Consider the following 23,978-nt stretch of genomic DNA (forward strand, 5'->3'; position numbering starts at 1 on the left):
GCAGTGGCATAGAGTAGAGTGATGCAGAGTAGAGTGATGTAGAGTGCATTGGCATAGAATGTAGTAGTGCAGAGTAGAGTGGCGAAGAATTCAGTGACAGAGTACAGTGTTGTAGAGTGCAGTGACAGAGTGCCGTGGTGAAGAGTGGTGTTGAACATAGTGGAGCTACGTAGAGTAGTGAAAAATAAAATGCAGTGGGATAGAGTGCAGTGGCACAGAGTGCAGTGGCACAGATTGCATTGACATAGAGTGCAATGGCGTAGAGTGCAATGGCGTAGAGTGCAATGGCGTAGAGTGCAATGGCGTAGAGTGCAGTGCTGCAGAGTAGAGTGTAGAGGCATATTGTGGCGTAGAGTGGACTGAGTAAGTGGCACATAGTGCAGTGGCATAGAATTCAGTGGAGTACAGTGCAGCGTCGTAGGAAGCAGTGGCGTAGATTAGAGTGGTGCATAGTAGAGTGTAGTGGTGCAGTGTGGAGTGGTGCAGAGTAGAGTGGCACACAGTGCCGCGTTGGCACATGATTGTGTATAGTAGAGTGATGTAGAGTGGCAGAGAGTGCAGTAATCTAGGGTGGTCAAGAATGGAGTGGTGTAGAGTGCAGAGGTGTGGAGTCGTGCACAGTGCAGTGGCGTAACGTGAAGTGATGCAGAGTAAAGCAGCGTAGAGTGCACTGGCATAGAGTGCAGTAGTGAAGAGTAGAGTGGCATAGTGGCAAAGAGTGCAGTGATGCCGGGTACAGTGTATTAGAGTGCATTGGTGTTGAGTGCAGTGGCGTAGAGTGCTGTGGCGCAAAGTGTACTGGCGTAAAGTGCAGTGGTTTAGAGTAGAGTGGCACAGAATGCAGTGGCATAGAGTGGAGTGTCTCAGAGTGGAGTAGAGTGGTGTAGGGTGCAGTGAAGTAGAGTAGATTGTTTCACAGTAGAGTGAAGTGGCGTAGTGTGTAATGGCATACAGTAAAGTGGTGAAGAGTGCAGTGGCATGGAGTGCAGTGGTGCACAGTAGATCACATGTGCACACAGTGCACTGACAGAGTGCAGGTGCATAGAGTTGAGTGTTAGAGAGTAAAATACATTGGCGTAGAGTGTTTTGTGATAGAGTGCAGAGGCGCAGAGTGCAATGTTGCAGAGTGGTGTAGAGTGCAGTTGTGCAGAATAGATTGGAGTGGCCTAGACTGGACTGGTGTAGAGTGCAGTGATGTATAGTAGAGTGGCGTAGAGTGCATTGGCATAGAGTAGAGGGGTACAGAGTAGAGGAGAGAAGCATAGAGTGAAGTGGCATTGAGTGCAGGCGCGCAGAATACATTGTTGCAGATTGGAGTAGGGGGCAGTAGCGCAGAGTGCAGTGGTGTAAAGTGGAGTGGTGCAGAGTAGAGTACAGTGGCGTGGAGTGGTGCAGAGTGGCGTAGATTGGAGTATGCCTGGTGTGGTTGCACACTGCCATCACAGGCAACACATTTTCAATTGAAATGACCATTACATTTGCACAGACATACAGTTTTACTAATAAAACTATATAAACGATAATGTGTGGAAATGGCGTCACCTAGTGTAATGATTTGTTTTGAATATATAAAAGTATTTGTTTCCAACACATTTCAGAATTAACAAAAAATGTCCCTCATTTGTGTGCCCAATTCGGACATATTCTGAAATACTTGCCCAGTTCATTTAAATGCTTTTTTGTGCTAGAAAAAAACCTTTTCCTTCCCCCAGCATCCAGCAAGATTGTCATATTAATCCTCTCACTTTGAAGTCAGAGATAGAAAAGTAAACACTAAGCTCCCTCAGAACACAGAGCCCGACATTTGACCTCAGTCTTTCAATGCACAGCTAATGTGATAAAATAAAAACAAGATTTACAGGCCTTTTTACATAAAGGAGAACTCGTGGAATTATACAAGGGGAGCTGATGTGAAAACTGTACTTCTTGGGAGGGACAAACTCACCCCATACAGCCTAAAACAATAAAAGCCAGCAAATAGAAAGCCAAAAAATATGAGTTGCAAACTACAAAGTAAATGGTAAGCAACGGCTCCAAGGGAAGCTTTTCTCAATGTCCCCAAAATGTATTTAGCAAATTAGGCCTAAAAAGCAAGATTACCACACAAGGGGATGCCAGGAGCAGTAAGACTGCCGCTGAAAACTCCTAAATCTTCTTTTGCAAATAACATGATGATGCCTATTGCTATTCCTGTCATGCTACAGAATGAACTCATTTGCACTAAGAAATTGGACGCTATTACCGTAAAACCAATGATTCCAGGCTCTTGTACCGTAAAATTGTCGCAGTACGTTAACAGACAGGAATTCTGCAATGTCTATGATTGGAAATTAAATATAGGACGACCCCTCATCTCAGCTCTCCAATAAAAAATCCTCACGGACTGTGGCTGTGATTTATTATTTTACCCCACAAAATGGAGATTTTGCTGGCAGCAGTGCAGTTGTGCATCGTTCTTGTCACCGATTGACCCCAAAAGACAAATATATTGCATGTCCCCCACCTCTGAGCTCCAAACAGTAGGGGCAGGGGGAAAGCTGGTTCGGAATGAGAGACTGAGTTTTCATCTCCCTTGGCCTCGGGAATAAGGGCACACGCCAGCACATAATGTATTGGACGCTTGACCCTCGTGCGCTCATCGGAAAAGCTTGGCTAAATCTGACGGCAGCCCCATACAGCTCTCATAACGTTATCGCTGGGTAATGCCTGCAGATTTACTTTGCACAAATTTGTGGGTAATAACCTGCAGTAAAATGTTACGCATGCGCAGCACATTTTCCAACCTACATGTGCGCCTCGTTTACGACAGCCTTATTATACTGGTTTAAACTATTCACAATTGTTCTGCGACATGATGTGATTGCACTGCATGACTGATGTAGAAGTGCCCGTCCCTCTAAAACAGCCGGTCAAGAACACGTCGCTATCCAGTTAATTCTCATTGTACCTTCGAATACACCTGGGAGCAACTCTAAAGTACAGCAGCCTGTTTACATGCAGTACATCTGAAGTCACAAGAGCTTGAAGATGTGCGATGGGCTAAAAACAGGGCACACTGGTCCTGTTGTGAAAGCTTCAAGGTTTACACTACCTAACAACATAACAGAATATTGCTGCAGTGAGAGCTTCAGAATTCACAATGGACCAACACCAGAGGAAATGCCCTTTAGAAAGATTCAACATTCATGATAGATTGACACCAGAACGAAATGCTGCTGTTGTGAGCCCTTCAACGTTAAGCATGGGCTAATTAATACCAGTGCGGAATGCTGCTGTTCTGACAGCTTCAACATTTACAATGGACTAACACGAATGAGGAATGCTGCTGTCACCATACCTTCAACATTCAATATGGACTAACAGTAGAGCAGGAAGCTGCTGTTGCAAGAGCTTCCACATTCAAGATGGACTAACACCAATGAGGAATGCTGCTATCACCAGACCTCCAACATACGCGATGGACTAACACCAATGAGGAATGCTGCTATCACCAGACCTTTAACATGCATGATGGACTAACACCAATGAGGAATGCTGCTATCACCAGACCTCCAACATACGCGATGGACTAACACCAATGAGGAATGCTGCTATCACCAGACCTTTAACATGCATGATGGACTAACACCAATGAGGAATGCTGCTATCACCAGACCTCCAACATACGCGATGGACTAACACCAATGAGGAATGCTGCTATCACCAGACCTTTAACATGCGTGATGGACTAACACCAAGGAGGAATGCTGCTATCACCAGACCTCCAACATACGCGATGGACTAACACCAATGAAGAATGCTGCTATCACCAGACCTTCAACATACGTGATGGACTAACACCAATGAGGAATGCTGCTATCACCAGACCTTCAACATACGTGATGGACTAACACCAATGAGGAATGCTGCTATCACCAGACCTTCTTGTATAAAAACACAGGAGTGATAATCCATCAACCTCTTCGGGATTGGGGTAGAGAACTGTATATATAAAGAACAATATCCCAACTGGTATAATTTGTAGACAATTTATAAAGATATGCATGCAGCATTATCAAGCGAGAAACAAGTAGACTCTATATATTTGTCATATTTGCTCAAGGCATCATTTACTTCAAATTAATCTCAGAGGATTGGACAAATACAATTACAGTTAATATCAGCACTGCAACATAATTCATCTCGCATAATTCACTGCGGGATTTTTGAGCGCTAAGCAGTGCCCACGATATGATTAATAAAACTAGATGTGACATATAAATTAACGACATGGACATTAGGAGGTCTTATGTCCGTTTTCAACACCATATATCGGTCTGGGGCATTGTCATTACCTTTGATCGAATATATGCCTCAATAACCTGTATGTGAAGGTATAATTATCAAATACATTGTAGATATAGAACTACAAATAGGGTTGTGATGACATTATCCAGTACTTCATTTTCTGACATTCTTCGCGGGATTTGGAGCATAAAGCAAATATGTACAAGAATCAATATCAATAACATCAATCCCACTCGACACAATGAGTTGATTATCCTTTGGATACACTAAAATGTTACATATATTTGGACATTGAAACTCTTGGTGTCTAAGGAACTACAATTACGGGCGGGATGACATCATCCCGTAGTCCTTCTCACGAGATCTCTCGCGTGATTTCGAGCGCAAAATAGTGCATTCAATACTTTACAAACAAACTGAGTTGATGCTCGAATTTCGGCGCTTTTCACACAAAAAAGGTACGGAGAACCTTAGGGGAATCAGATACTCTTCTGGGTTTACTCGGGGGTTTCCCGCCTTGTAGAGTGAAGCGTAAGGTTACAATGACAGCGCTCCTCAGACACATTGTAAAATTGCCAGCCCTCTCCTGTTCGGTACCTCCCCCAAGACTCAGATGAGAGCTTGAGGTACCGACGGAGAGGTGAGTCTAGAGAATCTTCCCTTCATTGATTTTGAATTTGGATAAACTTGAGCATTCTAGCTATAGAGTCCTTGTTTGCAGCAATCCACAAGGCATAGTATGTTGATTAATATTGCCCCCACATAGAGTATGGAACAGCTTTGAGATACTCTTAAATGTAAGTTTGTGGAGAAATATGACAGATCTGAGAGACTTTGAGACTGGGTTCACATATCTGTTGTGCAGGAGTCTCTACACTTGTTGATTTTTTAGATATAAGTAGAGTTGCTGAACAGAAATAGTTTTGGACATCCTTTCCAGAAGTCTGATATTTACGCTTCATGGTGTTCCCCTTTCTGTTTTACCTTCTATATCTATATAGTGCGGGCCTCGTAGAACCTGAGCAAGGTCCAGGTGAGGTGAGGTCAATTCCCCTACCATGAAGGGTGAGCATGAATAGACTATTTTTCTTTCAAATGTTTTTGGTCAAACACATGTTTTCAGATAAAAACACAGTAAGTTGACAACTAATTATGATACATTTTCCTCCATAGAAATCTTACTTCTTAATTGAAATGGAGGACTAATGTCTCCGGTTGTTACAGGTTGTATCGTATTCAACCGTTTTCTTTTCTTTATTATTCCACTTTGGTGTTGGTGGTGTTTCTTTTGTTTTTGGAATCACTCAGTGCAACTATTGAAAGAACAGAGGCCCTGATGAAAGCCAAGGGACGGAATGCCCGATAGGCAGAAACGTGTTGGCCCATTACTAGACAGATATTTGTTGACTGTCTCTCTTGCACTGTTCTAGGTTTTTAACTAGGAGATGTTGTTCGGCCGTCGAATAAAATTTATAATAGGAGGACACATCATCCTATTTTAAATTCACTATTTTGTTTTTGTTGCACTATTATTCACTTAACCATCAAGGATCAGCCATCATTGACGGCTCATTTGTGTTGCTGGACCAAATCCTTAACCAGCAACAAATGGTGTGGCTTTTTAGGTCCCAATGATCAGGGGACTAGCCTTACTCACACCTGGGTATGGCCAGATGATAGGACTGATCACCAAGTCTATTTAATGGTAACCCATTGCTAAATGTTTTGGATTTTGTAAACCATTCTCTGAATGACCCTTACAGTGTCTGTGTTTCCTATAACATAGTGTTCACCTTTGTTTAAAAATAGGCTGTTTTTATGCGATTTAAACACTCCGGAATTTTGATAATTCGGATTGGCAGCTCAGCTACAAAATTAGGCCGTTAGACCCCCTGTGTTCTAGAGTCTCCAAGTAACCGTAACCTTGCAAACATGTTTATTGCGCTTTGAAAAAACTATGGATTACTAACTGACGGTGCAGAATTTTTGCCGTAATTCATATCTAATGCGTGCCATAATTTTTCCTCCCACACCAACAGAGTGTGACAACAGGCCATCCTCTCCCCCCAGAGGTACCATGATGCAGCATTACAGCATTGTATATGTATGTGGTGTTTTCATTACTGCTACGATTGCATGGTATGCTTATATGTGCGTTCCAGAAAAACACAGTGTGTACGTTTTTAAAACCAAATTACATTTTCTACAATACACTAGATGTGCTCACCAACAATGTATACTGGAGTTATCACATTTGTCCACCTAGAGGTGCTTACGTATGAAAAATAAAAATCACTCAATAATCAAAAAAGAAATACGTATACAGCCATAGAATGGTACATCTAACTCTCCATTCATATTCCCACAGATAACTAAACAAGCACTTGCAGCGCAATAGGTCTCGCTTTGCGCGAGTTTCATCTATTCGCATTGTAAACGATAATGCCTTTTATTTACGTGTTTATAAAACCTGCAAACAGCGTTTACGACCGCTTGCAGGTTTTGTAAAAACATAAATAAAATCATTTACAATGCTAATAGATCAAACTCTCGCAAATGCGAGACCGACTGCACTGCAAGTGCTTGTTTAATCTGCTGCCACGTGTGTTGCTTAGAGGCAAAGAGCAAGTCAGAATGCAAACTATTTTTACCTCACACAGCAAAAGTGTGGGGTTCGCGCGAGCACAACCCAGCATCGGTGCGCCATTTATCATCGCTCCGGATTTTATTTTAATATTTTTCCCAGTTTTCATATAGCGCGAATGTAGCCCAAGGGCATTTAGATCGCTTTACGCGAGCACTAGGTTACATTACACAGTTACTCGTTAGCCCGGGTGCAAGCACTACGACCGGAGGATGTTGAGCCGACGCCTGCACTCGAACCACGTTCCCCAGTGCAAGGTCGGCAGCTCCGGCCGTTAGGTCGCATCTCCCCGCTTCTCTTGCTGTGTAGTATGCTCCTCGGTGCAGACGTCAACCCCGGGTTAGCTAACACCACGATGGTGTATTAGTCCTACCTGTGGTACTGCTATTTCCAATTCTGGAGCTGTGTGTTCTGCTGCAGCGTGTGCCCCCGTGTTGTGCTCCACGCAGACTGCTCTCAACAGTTCCAGGCACCCGGTCTCACCCCCAGATTAGCTGTCGTCTCTGCTGTACTAGGTAGCCACCGAATGGAAGGGGAGGAAATGTCATAGTCTCACTTTCACTTTCGGTTGCTGCTCTCTGCGGCTCACGGGGGCGGCATCTCTCAGCAGAGGCTGCCTGTGGTAGGCCCAACTCCTGCCTCAGGGGACAGGAGTAAATCGAGTCCATTACCAAGCACTTATCCCAGGCCAGGGGCGCGAGGTTCCATGACAACGTGGACATAGAGAAACAAAAGCAACTTGGCACATTTTGAATTGTCACACCAGCCCTCATTCTGCGTTGAACAAGCTAGCCTGACTATTACAATGAGGAAGGTTGGATTTGCCCCCACCCCGCAATACATTTTGGAAAGAAATTGAAAACATGTCTCGTTTTTCCTCAGGTCGAAGCCCTGCTTTAAATGGGAAAAAATAAGTGCAGGTACTCCGGGCCGGCGCTAGGCATGGGCTCTGTGGGCAGTGTAGTGTTGTCCGACGTGGGGTAGCGGTGCCGCGTCGGAGGTGTTATGCTAGCGCAGGCGCCAGCTATAAACAAGTGGAGAAAGGACAATGGAGAAGGTAGACAATCAAAACGTGCACAATTTCAGCCTAAAAAATTACAAAGGCCCACTAAAGTGAAAAAACAAACAAGGAAGATAGCTGCAGATTGAAATCGTACTTTCGAAGCTGCAAAGCCACAATAAATAAGCAAACAAATCCCCGGCCCTCACTTACCACATGCCGTCTACCTCCTTGGACACAGAAACGCTGGAGCACGTACACGCAAAGCAAGTCGGCCTGGAGCGCACCTCGGAAGAGACGCCGGAGGGCAGGAGCGTGACGCCGTGAGTGTGCACATTGGCGTTCACAGAGCTGAATCGGCGCGTGCACAGGCCAGTAGCCGCTCGTTCACAGCTCTATCTCCCTTGCCAGTTAGCACAATGACTATAGAAGTCGCGCTGGCGGGAGCGCTTCGCGCTCCAACGCCAGCTCGACCTAACAATGAATGCCTAATAGGAGGTAACTGGTAATTGTGAACAGTGTAAACTGATAGGAGTGGTATCAGGGAACTAGTTTACCGTGGTCCTGAAGAAGAACCGACTAGGGGCACAGCTTAAAACATGTCAACCTTTTAGGAGAACAGATCCATTACAAATCTCTTATCCGAAACTCACCCTATTTTTTAACCATACCGAGTAGAGGTTAAAATAAATTAAGGGACACCTACTAGCCAGGTATTTTTACAGCATCTGCAGTAGAAGGGGAGGGACCTGATGATGAAGCATGCCACCAAGGGTTAACTTTGGTGGGTGAGGGTTGTACAAGAAAAACCTTTGCTTTTCTTCGGTTGAGGGTTACTTGAACATAACTGATCTGGGTTTTTCTTTTTTGGAATAACCTATCACACTGGCAAATCAAAAAGGCTCTGCTTCAGCACTCTCACAAAGGCTTTGTCACTAGTCTTTTTGTTATCCCAGACAAGCTGGGGCAGGACAGGGAGGAAATACCCAACACCTCAGGGGGTTGGAAACCTCTAAAAGATTTCCCCAGTTCAAAGTGGGGCACCGGGTACAAATGTTGAATCTATAGACCCAACTCTTCAGTACACTTCTGGACCTGTGGACTCTACCAGCAAGAAGCTGAAAGGACTGTCACTCTGCTGGACTGGGGCTCAGAAGGACTGCTGTCCTGCTTTGCTGACCTATTTGCTGCCTAGCTGCCCTCTTGCCTAGGTGAGAAGGACTGGACCTTTATCTAAAAACCCAGGTTCCCAGAGTAACTCCAAGGGCTAGTTGGCTGGCCTCCTGATCAGAAGCCTCAGGGACATAACAGGCTTCCAACAACCTTCAACCCAGCACCTAGATTCTGCCATCTGTGAGTCCAATCCTGCCAAGTTCTGCTACCCCAGCCCTGGCACCTTGGAAGGGGGCCTGAAGGTGTTTTGCCTGCCAATCTATAGACCTAGCAGAACTGATGAAACTCCTCTGCTGCGCGGCGCAGTCTCAAGCAGAACCAACGCATTGCTTCTGCTGTGTGGACTTTCTCAGAATAAGGACTCGGCAACTCAGCCTGCAGCCCCAACTGAACTGCTGCTGCCCGACGCATTCCCGATGCAGGCCCTCTCATCGCAAGTAGCAACTTCTTCGGAATTAGCCGGTCCACAACACATCCTCAGTGCTGGACTTCACTTCGCAAGCCTCTTGACGATGGACTCCTCGGTGACAATGCAGGATCTTGCATCGCAGCCTCGCAACTCCTTGAAACTGACGCTGAACACCGCATCTCCGACCTGGACCTCACATCCTTGACATGGGACTCTGCAACTCTTCACAACAAGGATTTAAGGTACTCTTGTTCAGCGGGCCTAACTGGGTCCCTGTGCCAGACCTGCACTCCATCACTGTGGACCTGAACTTGTGACTGCCCCCTGGTCTAACACCACCAGATATGCGCAGTTGGAGCTTTGTGCTTTTTGGCTATATTTTTCACTTAAATCTTTAAAATTGTGTATCTCCAGTTCTACCTATTGGATTTTTGTCATTTTGGTCTTGATATTTATTAAAATGTACTCTATTTTCCTAAATTGGTGTTGGATTTTCTTGTGTTGTTTTCACTTTATTACTGTTTGAAGTGCATCATAAATTCTTGCCACTAAGTTAAGCCGGACTGCTCTGTGCCAAGCTACCAGAAGGTTGAGCAAAGGTTAATTTGGGGTTTGTTTGTACCTTCACCCTGACAAGGATTGTGGTTCCTGCTTGAAAAGGTTTTACTCCCTCATCCAGAAACCCAATTTATTACAACTTCTCTACGCCCAACATGCTTATGAAAGGAGTACATTCAAATTACATTTCACTATGCCCAAAGTACACATATAAACTCCAGGGTTCCCAGAGTCCATATCACGCTCATCGTTAGGCTGCTCGCAGAAAAGTTACATACCGTGTACGCTTTGCTCTTGCTACTGAGGATCTTCGAGATGCCAAAGTCACCGATCTTCACGATCATGTGGTGCTTGTCCAAGAGGATGTTCTGCGTCTTAAGGTCACGGTGCAGGATAAGCTTGGTGTGCACGTGGTGCAGAGCTAATAAGATTTGTGCAAAGAAGTGCATGATGGTATCCTCATCCAGCAGTGAGTTACAGCGTTTCTGAATGTACTCTGCCAGTGTGCCTCCTAGGTTGGGAAGAAGAAAGATGCTGAGAATTAAGTTACACTGCCACCTTGTATATTGAAGACCAACAATCTTACCATAAATCTGACTTCTCCTTTCTTTTTACTGGGACCTTCTCCACACAGCTTTCAAAAATGTACTTTTTGTACTCCAGGAATCTCTTAGACTCCCAGACATTTTAGCCTCCATCTCAAGTACCATACACATACAAAGCTTCTCATCATTTTCTGAAAACAGAATACTCTAGAATGTGGGCAGATGCTTGATGGACCAAAGCCAATGGTGCTTCATCAGAGCACTAACTATGGCAAGCCACTGCAGACTTTAACTAACTTCAACTTTGACATTGCAAGCTTCTAAATTCTTTAAAGAAAAGCACATTAATCGTATCCTTTCCTAGATCAGGCTGTCACTCTGGGATAATTTACTCATAGCCCTGCTACTGCAGTATTCATTTCTTTTCCCCTTTTCTAGAAGCAATTCAACATTTTGGTTTTTAATACATTGGTATGTGGTTCTGTGTAAATTTACTATAGATTCTAACCATCAAAATTCTTACGAAAACGAGAACAGAGTTCTCAGATGCCTTAGAGAGCTATTTGCACAAGATTTTAAAATGTGTACAATAAGAAATAGAGCGTACCATAAGCATTTCAAAGAACCCTGACACACTGAATGGATCAAAGACATTCCAATAAGAAGTGATATATACATCAAGCACCACAAGGGACCTAAAGCCCCTCTGCCACACTTGAACAAGCTAACATGCTCCAATAGGAAGCGTGAGTGCAGAGACCCCACTGCAACAATGTACAGAGCAAAGACATTCAAACAGGCTGGGTTACATTCACTCTGGCGCCACAAGGAGACCAGACAGCCCAAACTACACTGCTGAGAGAAGGGACATTTAAATAGTAAGTGCTCCATGAATCAGGATACCACAAAGAGTCTAGCCCCACCATACTGAAAAGAGTAAGGAAATTCCAACAGACATGGGGACATACATTTTGTCACCATTCTAGACCATCCCACGAGATACTGCGCAGAGAAAAAGGGCATTCCAATAGGAAGTGCACAATGGATTCCAATGCCATGAGGTGTCAAGTCCCACCATACTACACAGAGCATTCCAATATGTAGTTTTATATTCATTCTACACCACAAGGTGACTAGAGGGTCCCTGTCACACTGTACAGAGCAATGACATTTCAATAGGACATGCTTTGATTATGATACAACAAGGGAAATTCACTAGACAATTCTCAAAGGACATTCTCAAAACAAACTGGTTGCTCTACATTTTAACTAGACACCTTTCACTTTTTGTTTTTTGAATAACAAGATCCTTCCCTTTACCTTGCTAGTATGAGAGGCTTATCAGCTTCACATCTGCCAGATGGTTTGTTTGAAGTGCTCTGCATTGCTTCACTTTTAAAAATAAGGAGGTACACAAACTAAGCATTCAGTGAGTAAATTCTGTAAAGAGAAAACTCTGGATCTCCAATCGCAACCCCTACTTTTCTCAGGGGATATGTGGTATTTTTTTAATGATATTCGAGACATAGATATCTCCTAGGGCTGAATGAACCTGCAGTGCTATATTGCCTGGCTATAGATCTCTCGGAGCAGGATCATCACAATATTTTAACAATTGGAACTGCCATTCAAAGGGACCTTCACAGTCATCCACCAACTGAATTCATGTCCACTCCCCCGTACTGCTGTGGGGGATGTGTGGGAAGGCTGTATTGCTGTCTTTAGCCTCTGACTTTGCAGGACTAAAAAGTGTCTGATGTCTCCATGGCCAGAACTAGTGTGTCTGTGGCTTGCAGATCTGATTATTCTGGGCCTGGAGACACTTAGAACTGTGGGTGGGGAAATTTCACAACAGTTATTGCTCCCAGTGAAATCGCGCTACTCATATGAATAGCCAATGAGACTTATCGTTGCAAATATACTGAGAAGCCAACAACAAGGACTGACCTGGTGCATACTCCATAGCAATCATCAGAGCTTTGTCCTCCAAGAAGTTTTCATAATATTCAATGATGTTGGGGTGGTTGAGCAGCTTCAGCACCTGACACTCATTTTGTGCAGCCAGTCGTTCGTCTTTGGTCATCTGCTCTACCGGGATGTGTTTGATGATAACCAGCTTCTGATCGGACTTACGCAGGCACAGGTGTACAATCCTACAATTGAATCAAAAGAAAGGTGTGGGGTTATTTTAAAACACTGGTGGAGAACCATAAAGTATCAAGCATTGTCAAAGCCAACCAGTAAGTCTCACCTTTGAGACCTATGGGTGTTGGCAGTGGTTTTAGCAATGCTACTCAGCATCCCAGATGTTGGACAGCATGGCTAAAGACTAAAAAAAAGCTGCTGACAAGCTGCCCTCATCATTTTTTAGGTGCACGCACCCCACATGCTGGTGCCTACAGAATGATGCAAATGCTTTTTTCAGGTTTAGTTACCGATCAGAGTTGGATTGGTAACTATAAAGGAAATGAACACATTTTTTTGAGTCAGTGGGCGGAAGAAACAAGGAGGGCATGGATGAGTGGAGAAGAAGCAACGGACGAGCGAGCAATGTGGAATGGGTGGGGAAGAATGATACGAGTGAACAAAAAGAGGATAAAAGGGGGTGGAGAGGAGAAGCAACGGAAAAGAGAGAAGGAGGGCATAGGTGGGGAGGAGAAGCCAAAGGCGGGAAAGCAACGTAGAGCGAGCAAGGACAAAAACAAAGGCGAGAAAGCAATGGGGGTGCACGAAGGTGAGCGCAATATGGAGGAGGAGGGTGAAATCACATGGACAACAGATAGCAAGAGGGAGTGCAAGGAGAGTACAAGAGGCAGAGAGCTCGTTGAGTGCTGAACCAAAAAGAATGATTTTGTGTTTGAAAAGCATTCAGTAAACGCACAGAAGCCAGTTAATCAAGAGAGAGATTGTAGAAAGGCATTGCTCCACAGGAAGACCAAACATAAGCCTGACAAGATGGGCCACAATAAGTAGCAGGCAAATGTGGGTGACAGGACAGCCAACCAATGCCAATCAATGGGAGGCCTTCAAGCCTGTGTATGTTCTTGGCAAGTGCACGATATGACTCACAACAGAAAAAGCATGCACACTCTAGAAGGCTCAACCTAAAAAGCACATGAAGCTGACTAAGGGTGTACCACGAGACAGAAACTACAGCCTTAACAGTATATGTACAACAATGGAACCATTTCTGTGAACAAAAGAAAACTCCTAATCTTAAACAAGCAATGCCAGTGCTTGTGAACACAGGTCTTCACAAATACTGTTTAGTTGCTTCATATGTACAAATACCGTTTATCATGTTAAAGTCTGCCCTATTACTATTGCCAATGCTCACAAAAATGTAGCTAAAGGGACTGCTTTTTGTATTGATTGGATATAGGTATTGGATATATTGCTTGATCTCAGTGCAGCCTTCGATACTGTATCTCACAGTATCCTCCTGAACAAGCTTGCCTCCTTTGGTATTAGGGATAAAGCCTTGCACTGGTTTTCGTCTTTTCTCACCGACCGGACTTTTCAAATTTTTTCCAATACGTCTATGTCCAACACTTATGGTGTGCCCCAGAGTTCTATTCTTAGTCCTCTTCTTTTTAATCTTTATGTTGTTCCTTTGGCCCACATTGCTCACTATTTTGGTCTAAATCTATTCACCTACGCTGATGATTCACAGATTGTGTTTTCCCTATCCCAAGCTGATCCCACCTCTCCTTCAACTTTGCAAACGGGTCTTAGCGAGATCTCCCATTGGATGAATCGCAATTTTCTCAAACTAAATAGCAATAAGACGGAGGTGCTTGTCTTTGGAAATAAGCCCGATTTATGGAGCTCGAGACATTGGCCTTCGACCATGGTTGCTTACCCGTTCCTTCTGAGCGAGTGCGCAATCTTGGGGTCATTATTGATAGGGATCTATCGATGAAAGACCAGGCCAACAAAGTTGCAGCCACCTGTTTTACCATCTTAAGGTGGCTGAGAAAAATCTTCTGGATTCTGCCTTCCGACACCCAGAGATCCGTTGTGACGGCCCTGGTGACCTCTAGATTAGACTACGGGAACGTGCTCTATCTGGGGGCTACCAGGGCGGTCATGCGCGGTCTTCAACTAGTTCAAAATGCCGCTACACGGCTTCTCTGTGGTTGTCGAAAACGCGATCATATTACCGAGCGTCTTAAGGAACTGCACTGGCTCAACCTTGACAATCGGGTAAAATTCAAAGCATTGTGCTTTATGCACAAGATCAAAATTGGAGTTGCCCCTTCCTATCTTCAGTCCCTTGTTAAATTTTATGCACCTGCCCGTTCTCTCCGTTCTTCTTCCCAACACCTTTTTTGTGTTCCTAAGTTCAGGCTCTCCAGAGTGGGTGGTCGCTCTTTTGCCACCTTTTGACCCAAACTCTGGAATTCCCTTCCCTTGGATTTGCGTATGGAGAACTGTCATATTCGCTTCCGTAAAGCCGTAAAGACCTGGCTTTTTGTCCAATAAATTTCCCTCTGGATTGTATTCTGCTACCACTGTCATTCAGCGCCGGGAAACCCTTACGGGTAGCTGTCGCGCTATATAAGATTAATAAATAAATAAATAAATAAATAATAGGTGATACAGAATTGAATATCATCACCAAGTGCACTTTTCACACGTAGAATAATCCCTTGTTCATTCCAATGAAATCACTTCCTGGAAGGCGGAATTATACACCAAAAAACAATTTGCATAAGTTGAGAGGGTATTATTACTGTGGATGGAGGCAAACCCACACTATGTACATTTTGAAGACTTGGTAAAAATATGTCTTGTCAACAGCTGAACTGACAATATATATAAGCACTGCATTAATATTTGCTCAGTTCCGGTAAAGTGTTGACAAAAGACCTATTTTTATTTTGGTTACAGGCAGTTTGTACTGCACACAATACATGGTGAATTATTTTTGGCATTTTCATAGGTGTCAGTTACAATCAACTCCCAACTCAAATGTATTCATATTGACCTTTGAAAAATGAGGTCTGAGTCAAAGAGCATCTCAAAGATTCCCACATATATCTAGCTAGTTACAAGCACATGCTCGCAGCAGGTGCCTAACCAAATGACCTGCAAGTCACTGCAAAGAAACACTAGATCCCACTGGGCTGTCTTATTAGGATTTAAACGTCGCCTGAAATTACACAGAGTGATCTGCGGCTGGCCTGTAACCATATAAAATTATGGAAATGGTTAATTGATGATGTATTTGTAATCGGGAAAGGGGAAAAAAAGCCTCCTAGTATCCTTCAGTGAGCGGATAAACAACACAAATACACACCTGACATTGGCTGTTTCATGTAGTAGGAATGAACAAACCTTCTTAGATTTAAGAATCATGTTAAAGAGGTACACATTAACTGTGAGGTCTTTTACAAACCAACAGGCGAGCCGCAATAATTTCTTAGGGTTTGACAGCTTTCACCCGAGATCTCTTAATGAATGTTTACCAATAGGGCAGTTCCCAGTTTAAGAAGAAACTGTACTGAGAAAGGTGATTATCTAAAACAGGGAGAAAAACCACGAAATTAAGGGAATGGGACAATTTAATGAGACTGATTGAGCAGGCAAAAAAACAAGCCTTGAATATTCACTATTAAACCACAATAAGAAAAAAACATCATGATATACTAATCTGTGTAACAACATACAATCCATTTTCAAATAAGATAAAGACAGTTCTTAATAAACACTAGAAAACAGTCACATGAGCATCATTAAGTTATGAACCACCAATGTTTACCTGCAGGAAAGGAAGATCGATTAGAGACAATGTGGTCTATACTACACCAAACAAAACAATGAAAAAACAGTAATGGATATTCGGGCAATGTGGAATCTAACCATAATTATATGGCACTGCCCATGTGGAGTTGCAACGTCTGTACCTTAACCTTGAAAGGAAAGCAATTACACTTAGGACTAAAGACACCTTGTATTTTAAAGTCTTACACGAATTGTAATCCAGACGACATTGCATATAGCTTTACGTGCTAATGTAGCCTACACCACGTAGGCATGACCACTAGAGAGGTGAACATAAGGATCAATGTTCACCGAAGTACCATCACATGTAAAAATAATAACACCAAACTTACCAGACACTATCGTGAGAAACGAAATTCTGAGAATGACGTATGTTGGGTAGTATTTGACAAGATAATGGGGAATACTACCACAATATAGGTACATCTTCTACAATATGAACAAAAATAGATACATTGTCTGGGAAGTGAGAAACGTGATGATGACGACATAGTATGGTGTCAATTATGACTGTATTTACTAGTTGTAGAAAAAACATCCTGAGGGAGTCTTTCGTTAACATCACAGTCCACATATAATTGGACATAAAGGCATCTAAAATTATGATTTAACTATACATATATGTGTGTGTGTATATATATATTCACAGAAAAAACCATAGGTTTCACACCAGTTATAGTTAGCTGGAAATTTTTCTGACATAAAACCATTGAAATTCCACGTTATAGTTAGTTGGACTCACTATAACTTGCGCGCCTGCAATGCACTGCTGATGACGTCACATATTACATCACTCATGACATGGTCAGTGACATCACTCATGACATCACTGATGACACCATCCAGTGAATGTGTTTCTTTCAGAAAAATAAATATATTTTATATATGTATATGTAAAGGTCGATGGAAGAATAAATGTTTAAATAATTGTATTGTATTAATATTTTTTTGGGGATGTATGAAAGTTTTTTTTTTTTTTAATTTTTGCTTCGGTACGCTTCCGGTGCGTGCCCCGGGGTGCGCCCTGTTAGCGTAACTTTGGATCGCGCCCCGGTTCGCGCCCCGGGAAACGTTCCGTTAGCGCAACTGACACGATCGAAAACAGCATCGCGACGTGTCGCGTAAGTGTGACCTATCGCGTAGCCGCGTGATGCGTCTTATGACGTGCTGCGTTAGCGCACCCAGAAGCTCTCCGGAGCGCTAGAGAGCGCGACGCGCAGCGCCCCGGAAGCGCTCTGGGGCGCGTAACGTAAGCGTAACAGGTAATGTGACCTGAAAATAACACTTTTCAAGAGCGTCTTGCCTGGAAATGGAAGTCGTCCTCTCAATAGCATCTTTCAAAAGATCCTCAGGATAACCTCTAGTCTGAAATCTGGATGCCATGGTTTGAATCTGGTTCAGTCTGGTGTCTGGGTCGGAGACAATTCTCGTGACTCGCAGCAATTGGCTGTATGGAAGATGTTTTTTAAGAGAGTGTCGGTGAAAACTGCTGTACAGAAGGGTGTTGTTGCTCAACAACACCTGAAAAGACTGTGGCTGCTTGCCTTACCACATTACACATCAAGCCATGATTAAGGAAGGTTCTTCTGAAACGCGTAGGCAAATTGGTGAACTTTGTTACAAGGAGATCCCCAGACCGCTGCTGCTGTTCTGCAAATAAAGGATGAAACTGACGCCGCGTGGGTGTCTTCAATTGCTGAGCGCAAACTGTGGAAATTGATAGTGGCCGGCTTCGGGTCACGGAGACCACCCCACCGCTGCCTGCGGATCCGTGTGTTTGTGGGTACAGACACAAGAAACGGAGCGACGTGCCCTGCAGAAACAGCGCAAGCAAGCGACGGCCATGGGTATCCACGGACTAACAAACCCGATGGGAAATACAGTTTGTAGGTGAAGGCAAGCGGCTTCCACTATGGATATTACTTTCTAAAACTACAAGATCCACAATGCTTGGCGGCTGACATGCCCGGATGGGCGGTGCCGAAACTCAACAACACCTGAAAAGACTGTGGCTGCTTGCCTTACCACATTACACACCAAGCCATGATTAAGGAAGGTTCTTCTGAAACGCGTAGGCAAATTGGTGAACTTTGTTACAAGGAGATCCCCAGACCGCTTGCAGCTGTTCTGCAAATAAAGGATGAAACTGACGCCGCGTGGGTGTCTTCAATTGCTGAGCGCAAACTGTGGAAATTGATAGTGGCCGGCTTCGGGTCACGGAGACCTCCCCACCGCTGCCTGCGAATCCGTGTGTTTGTGGGTACAGACACAAGAAACGGAGCGACGTGCCCTGCAGAAACAGCGCAAGCAAGCGACGGCCATGGGTATCAACGGACTAACAAACCCAATGGGAAATACAGTTTGTAGGTGAAGGCAAGCGGCTTCCACTATGGATGTTACTTTCTAAAACTACAAGACCCACAATGCTTGGCGGCTGACACGCCCGGAAGGGCGGTGCCGAAACTCAACAACACCTGAAAAGACTGTGGCTGCTTGCCTTACCACATTACAGACCAAGCCATGATTAAGGAAGGTTCTTCTGAAACGCGTAGGCAAAATGGTGAACTTTGTTACAAGGAGATCCCGAGACCGCTGCTGCTGTTCTGCAAATAAAGGATGAAACTGACGCCGCGTGGGTGTCGTCAATTGCTGAGCGCAAACTGTGGAAATTGATAGTGGCCGGCTTCGGGTCACGAAGACCACCCCACCGCTGCCCGCGGATCCGTGTGTTTGTGGGTACAGACACAAGAAACGGAGCGACGTGCCCTGCAGAAACAGCGCAAGCAAGCGACGGCCATGGGTATCAACGGACTAACAAACCCGAAGGGAAATACAGTTTGTAGGTGAAGGCAAGCGGCTTCCACTATGGATGTTACTTTCTAAAACTACAAGACCCACAATGCTTGGCGGCTGACACGCCCGGATGGGCGGTGCCGAAACTCAACAACACCTGAAAAGACTGTGGCTGCTTGCCTTACCACATTACACACCAAGCCATGATTAAGGAAGGTTCTTCTGAAACGCGTAGGCAAATTGGTGAACTTTGTTACAAGGAGATCCCCAGACCGCTGCTGCTGTTCTGCAAATAAAGGATGAAACTGGCGCCGCGTGGGTGTCTTAAATTGCTGAGCGCAAACTGTGGAAATTGATAGTGGCCGGCTTCGGGTCACGGAGACCACCCCACCGCTGCCTGCGGATCCGTGTGTTTGTGGGTACAGACACAAGAAACGGAGCGACGTGCCCTGCAGAAACAGCGCAAGCAAGTGACGGCCATGGGTATCAACGGACTAACAAACCCAATGGGAAATACAGTTTGTAGGTGAAGGCAAGCAGCTTCCACTATGGATGTTACTTTCTAAAACTACAAGACCCACAAACCTTGGCGGCTGACACGCCCGGATGGGCGGTGCCGAAACTCAACAACACCTGAAAAGACTGTGGCTGCTTGCGTTACCACATTACACACCAAGCCATGATTAAGGAAGGTTCTTCTGAAACGCGTAGGCAAAATGGTGAACTTTGTTACAAGGAGATCCCGAGACCGCTGCTGCTGTTCTGCAAATAAAGGATGAAACTGACGCCGCGTGGGTGTCGTCAATTGCTGAGCGCAAACTGTGGAAATTGATAGTGGCCGGCTTCGGGTCACGGAGACCACCCCACCGCTGCCCGCGGATCCGTGTGTTTGTGGGTACAGACACAAGAAACGGAGCGACGTGCCCTGCAGAAACAGCGCAAGCAAGCGACGGCCATGGGTATCAACGGACTAACAAACCCGATGGGAAATACAGTTTGTAGGTGAAGGCAAGCGGCTTCCACTATGGATGTTACTTTCTAAAACTACAAGACTCACAATGCTTGGCGGCTGACACGCCCGGATGGGCGGTGCCGAAACTCAACAACACCTGAAAAGACTGTGGCTGCTTGCCTTACCACATTACACACCAAGCCATGATTAAGGAAGGTTCTTCTGAAACGCGTAGGCAAATTGGTGAACTTTGTTACAAGGAGATCCCCAGACCGCTGCTGCTGTTCTGCAAATAAAGGATGAAACTGACGCCGCGTGGGTGTCTTCAATTGCTGAGCGCAAACTGTGGAAATTGATAGTGGCCGGCTTCGGGTCACGGAGACCACCCCACCGCTGCCTGCGGATCTGTGTGTTTGTGGGTACAGACACAATAAACGGAGCGACGTGCCCTGCAGAAACAGCGCAAGCAAGCGACGGCCATGGGTATCCACGGACAAACAAACCCGATGGGAAATACAGTTTGTAGGTGAAGGCAAGCGGCTTCCACTATGGATATTACTTTCTAAAACTAAAAGATCCACAATGCTTGGCGGCTGACATGCCCGGATGGGCGGTGCCGAAACTCAACAACACCTGAAAAGACTGTGGCTGCTTGACTTACCACATTACACACCAAGCCATGATTAAGGAAGGTTCTTCTGAAACGCGTAGGCAAATTGGTGAACTTTGTTACAAGGAGATCCCCAGACCGCTGCAGCTGTTCTGCAAATAAAGGATGAAACTGACGCCGCGTGGGTGTCTTCAATTGCTGAGCGCAAACTGTGGAAATTGATAGTGGCCGGCTTCGGGTCACGGAGACCTCCCCACCGCTGCCTGCGAATCCGTGTGTTTGTGGGTACAGACACAAGAAACGGAGCGACGTGCCCTGCAGAAACAGCGCAAGCAAGCGACGGCCATGGGTATCAACGGACTAACAAACCCAATGGGAAATACAGTTTGTAGGTGAAGGCAAGCGGCTTCCACTATGGATGTTACTTTCTAAAACTACAAGACCCACAATGCTTGGCGGCTGACACGCCCGGAAGGGCGGTGCCGAAACTCAACAACACCTGAAAAGACTGTGGCTGCTTGCCTTACCACATTACACACCAAGCCATGATTAAGGAAGGTTCTTCTGAAACGCGTAGGCAAAATGGTGAACTTTGTTAGAAGGAGATCCCGAGACCGCTGCTGCTGTTCTGCAAATAAAGGATGAAACTGACGCCGCGTGGGTGTCGTCAATTGCTGAGCGCAAACTGTGGAAATTGATAGTGGCCGGCTTCGGGTCACGAAGACCACCCCACCGCTGCCCGCGGATCCGTGTGTTTGTGGGTACAGACACAAGAAACGGAGCGACGTGCCCTGCAGAAACAGCGCAAGCAAGCGACGGCCATGGGTATCAACGGACTAACAAACCCGAAGGGAAATACAGTTTGTAGGTGAAGGCAAGCGGCTTCCACTATGGATGTTACTTTCTAAAACTACAAGACCCACAATGCTTGGCGGCTGACACGCCCGGATGGGCGGTGCCGAAACTCAACAACACCTGAAAAGACTGTGGCTGCTTGCCTTACCACATTACACACCAAGCCATGATTAAGGAAGGCTCTTCTGAAACGCGTAAGCAAATTGGTGAACTTTGTTACAAGGAGATCCCCAGACCGCTGCTGCTGTTCTGCAAATAAAGGATGAAACTGACGCCGCGTGGGTGTCGTCAATTGCTGAGCGCAAACTGTGGAAATTGATAGTGGCCGGCTTCGGGTCACGGAGACCACCCCACCGCTGCCCGCGGATCCGTGTGTTTGTGGGTACAGACACAAGAAACGGAGCGAAGTGCCCTGCAGAAACAGCGCAAGCAAGCGACGGCCATGGGTATCAACGGACTAACAAACCCGATGGGAAATACAGTTTGTAGGTGAAGGCAAGCGGCTTCCACTATGGATGTTACTTTCTAAAACTACAAGACCCACAATGCTTGGCGGCTGACACACCCGGATGGGCGGTGCCGAAACTCAACAACACCTGAAAAGACTGTGGCTGCTTGCCTTACCACATTACACACCAAGCCATGATTAAGGAAGGTTCTTCTGAAACGCGTAGGCAAATTGGTGAACTTTGTTACAATGAGATCCCCAGACCGCTGCAGCTGTTCTGCAAATAAAGGATGAAACTGATGCCGCGTGGGTGTCTTCAATTGCTGAGCGCAAACTGTGGAAATTGATAGTGGCCGGCTTCGGGTCACGGAGACCTCCCCACCGCTGCCTGCGAATCCGTGTGTTTGTGGGTACAGACACAAGAAACGGAGCGACGTGCCCTGCAGAAACAGCGCAAGCAAGCGACGGCCATGGGTATAAACGGACTAACAAACCCGATGGGAAATACAGTTTGTAGGTGAAGGCAAGCGGCTTCCACTATGGATGTTACTTTCTAAAACTACAAGACCCACAATGCTTGGCGGCTGACACGCCCGGATGGGCGGTGCCGAAACTCAACAACACCTGAAAAGACTGTGGCTGCTTGCCTTACCACATTACACACCAAGCCATGATTAAGGAAGGTTCTTCTGAAACGCGTAGGCAAATTGGTGAACTTTGTTACAAGGAGATCCCCAGACCGCTGCTGCTGTTCTGCAAATAAAGGATGAAACTGGCGCCGCGTGGGTGTCTTCAATTGCTGAGCGCAAACTGTGGAAATTGATAGTGGCCGGCTTCTGGTCACGGAGACCACCCCACCGCTGCCTGCGGATCCGTGTGTTTGTGGGTAGAGACACAAGAAACGGAGCGACGTGCCCTGCAGAAACAGCGCAAGCAAGCGACGGCCATGGGTATCAACGGACTAACAAACCCAATGGGAAATACAGTTTGTAGGTGAAGGCAAGCAGCTTCCACTATGGATGTTACTTTCTAAAACTACAAGACCCACAATGCTTGGCGGCTGACACGCCCGGATGGGCGGTGCCGAAACTCAAGAACACCTGAAAAGACTGAGGCTGCTTGCCTTACCACATTACACACCAAGCCATGATTAAGGAAGGTTCTTCTGAAACGCGTAAGCAAATTGGTGAACTTTGTTACAAGGAGATCCCCAGACCGCTGCTGCTGTTCTGCAAATAAAGGATGAAACTGACGCCTCGTGGGTGTCTTCAATTGCTGAGCGCAAACTGTGGAAATTGATAGTGGCCGGCTTCGGGTCACGGAGACCACCCCACCGCTGCCTGCGGATCCGTGTGTTTGTGGGTACAGACACAAGAAACGGAGCGACGTGCCCTGCAGAAACAGCGCAAGCAAGCGACGGTCATGGGTATAAACGAACTAACAAACCCGATGGGAAATACAGTTTGTAGGTGAAGACAAGCTGCTTCCACTATGGATGTTACTTTCTAAAACTACAAGACCCACAATGCTTGGCGTTGACACGCCCGGATGGGCGGTGCCGAAACTCAACAACACCTGAAAAGACTGTGGCTGCTTGCCTTACCACATTACACAACAAGCCCTGATTAAGGAAGGTTCTTCTGAAACGCGTAGGCAAATTGGTGAACTTTGTTACAAGGAGATCCCCAGACCGCTGCTGCTGTTTTGCAAATAAAGGATGAAACTGACGCCGCGTGGGTGTCTTCAATTGCTGAGCACAAACTGTGGAAATTGATAGTGGCCGGCTTCGGGTCACGGAGACCACCCCACCGCTGCCTGCGGATCCGTGTGTTTGTGGGTACAGACACAAGAAACGGAGCGACGTGCCCTGCAGAAACAGCGCAAGCAAGCGACGGTCATGGGTATCAACGGACTAAC

The 23,978-nt window shown here is 45.6% G+C and overlaps 1 protein-coding gene across 3 annotated transcripts in view; it reads right to left on the minus strand.

Annotated features, from left to right (window-relative positions):
* NEK8 (NIMA related kinase 8) overlaps positions 1 to 23,978 on the minus strand; it is a 232,474-nt gene that overhangs the window by 182,752 nt on the left and 25,744 nt on the right. For all 3 annotated transcript variants that reach the window (XR_015308377.1, XM_086955147.1, XM_086955146.1), the window contains exons 2-3: positions 12,564 to 12,769; positions 10,350 to 10,582 (exon numbers count right to left, since the gene is read on the minus strand). Coding sequence is in view for 2 of the 3 variants with exons in the window: in XM_086955147.1 (XP_086811273.1) it covers positions 10,350 to 10,582; positions 12,564 to 12,769 (439 nt within the window). In the remaining variant the exon portion in view is untranslated. The remainder of the gene's footprint in view (positions 1 to 10,349; positions 10,583 to 12,563; positions 12,770 to 23,978) is intronic.

Source organism: Lissotriton vulgaris, chromosome 2_1 (genome assembly GCF_964263255.1).
Source record: "Lissotriton vulgaris chromosome 2_1, aLisVul1.2, whole genome shotgun sequence".
In the NCBI taxonomy this organism is placed as follows: Eukaryota; Metazoa; Chordata; class Amphibia; order Caudata; family Salamandridae; genus Lissotriton; species Lissotriton vulgaris.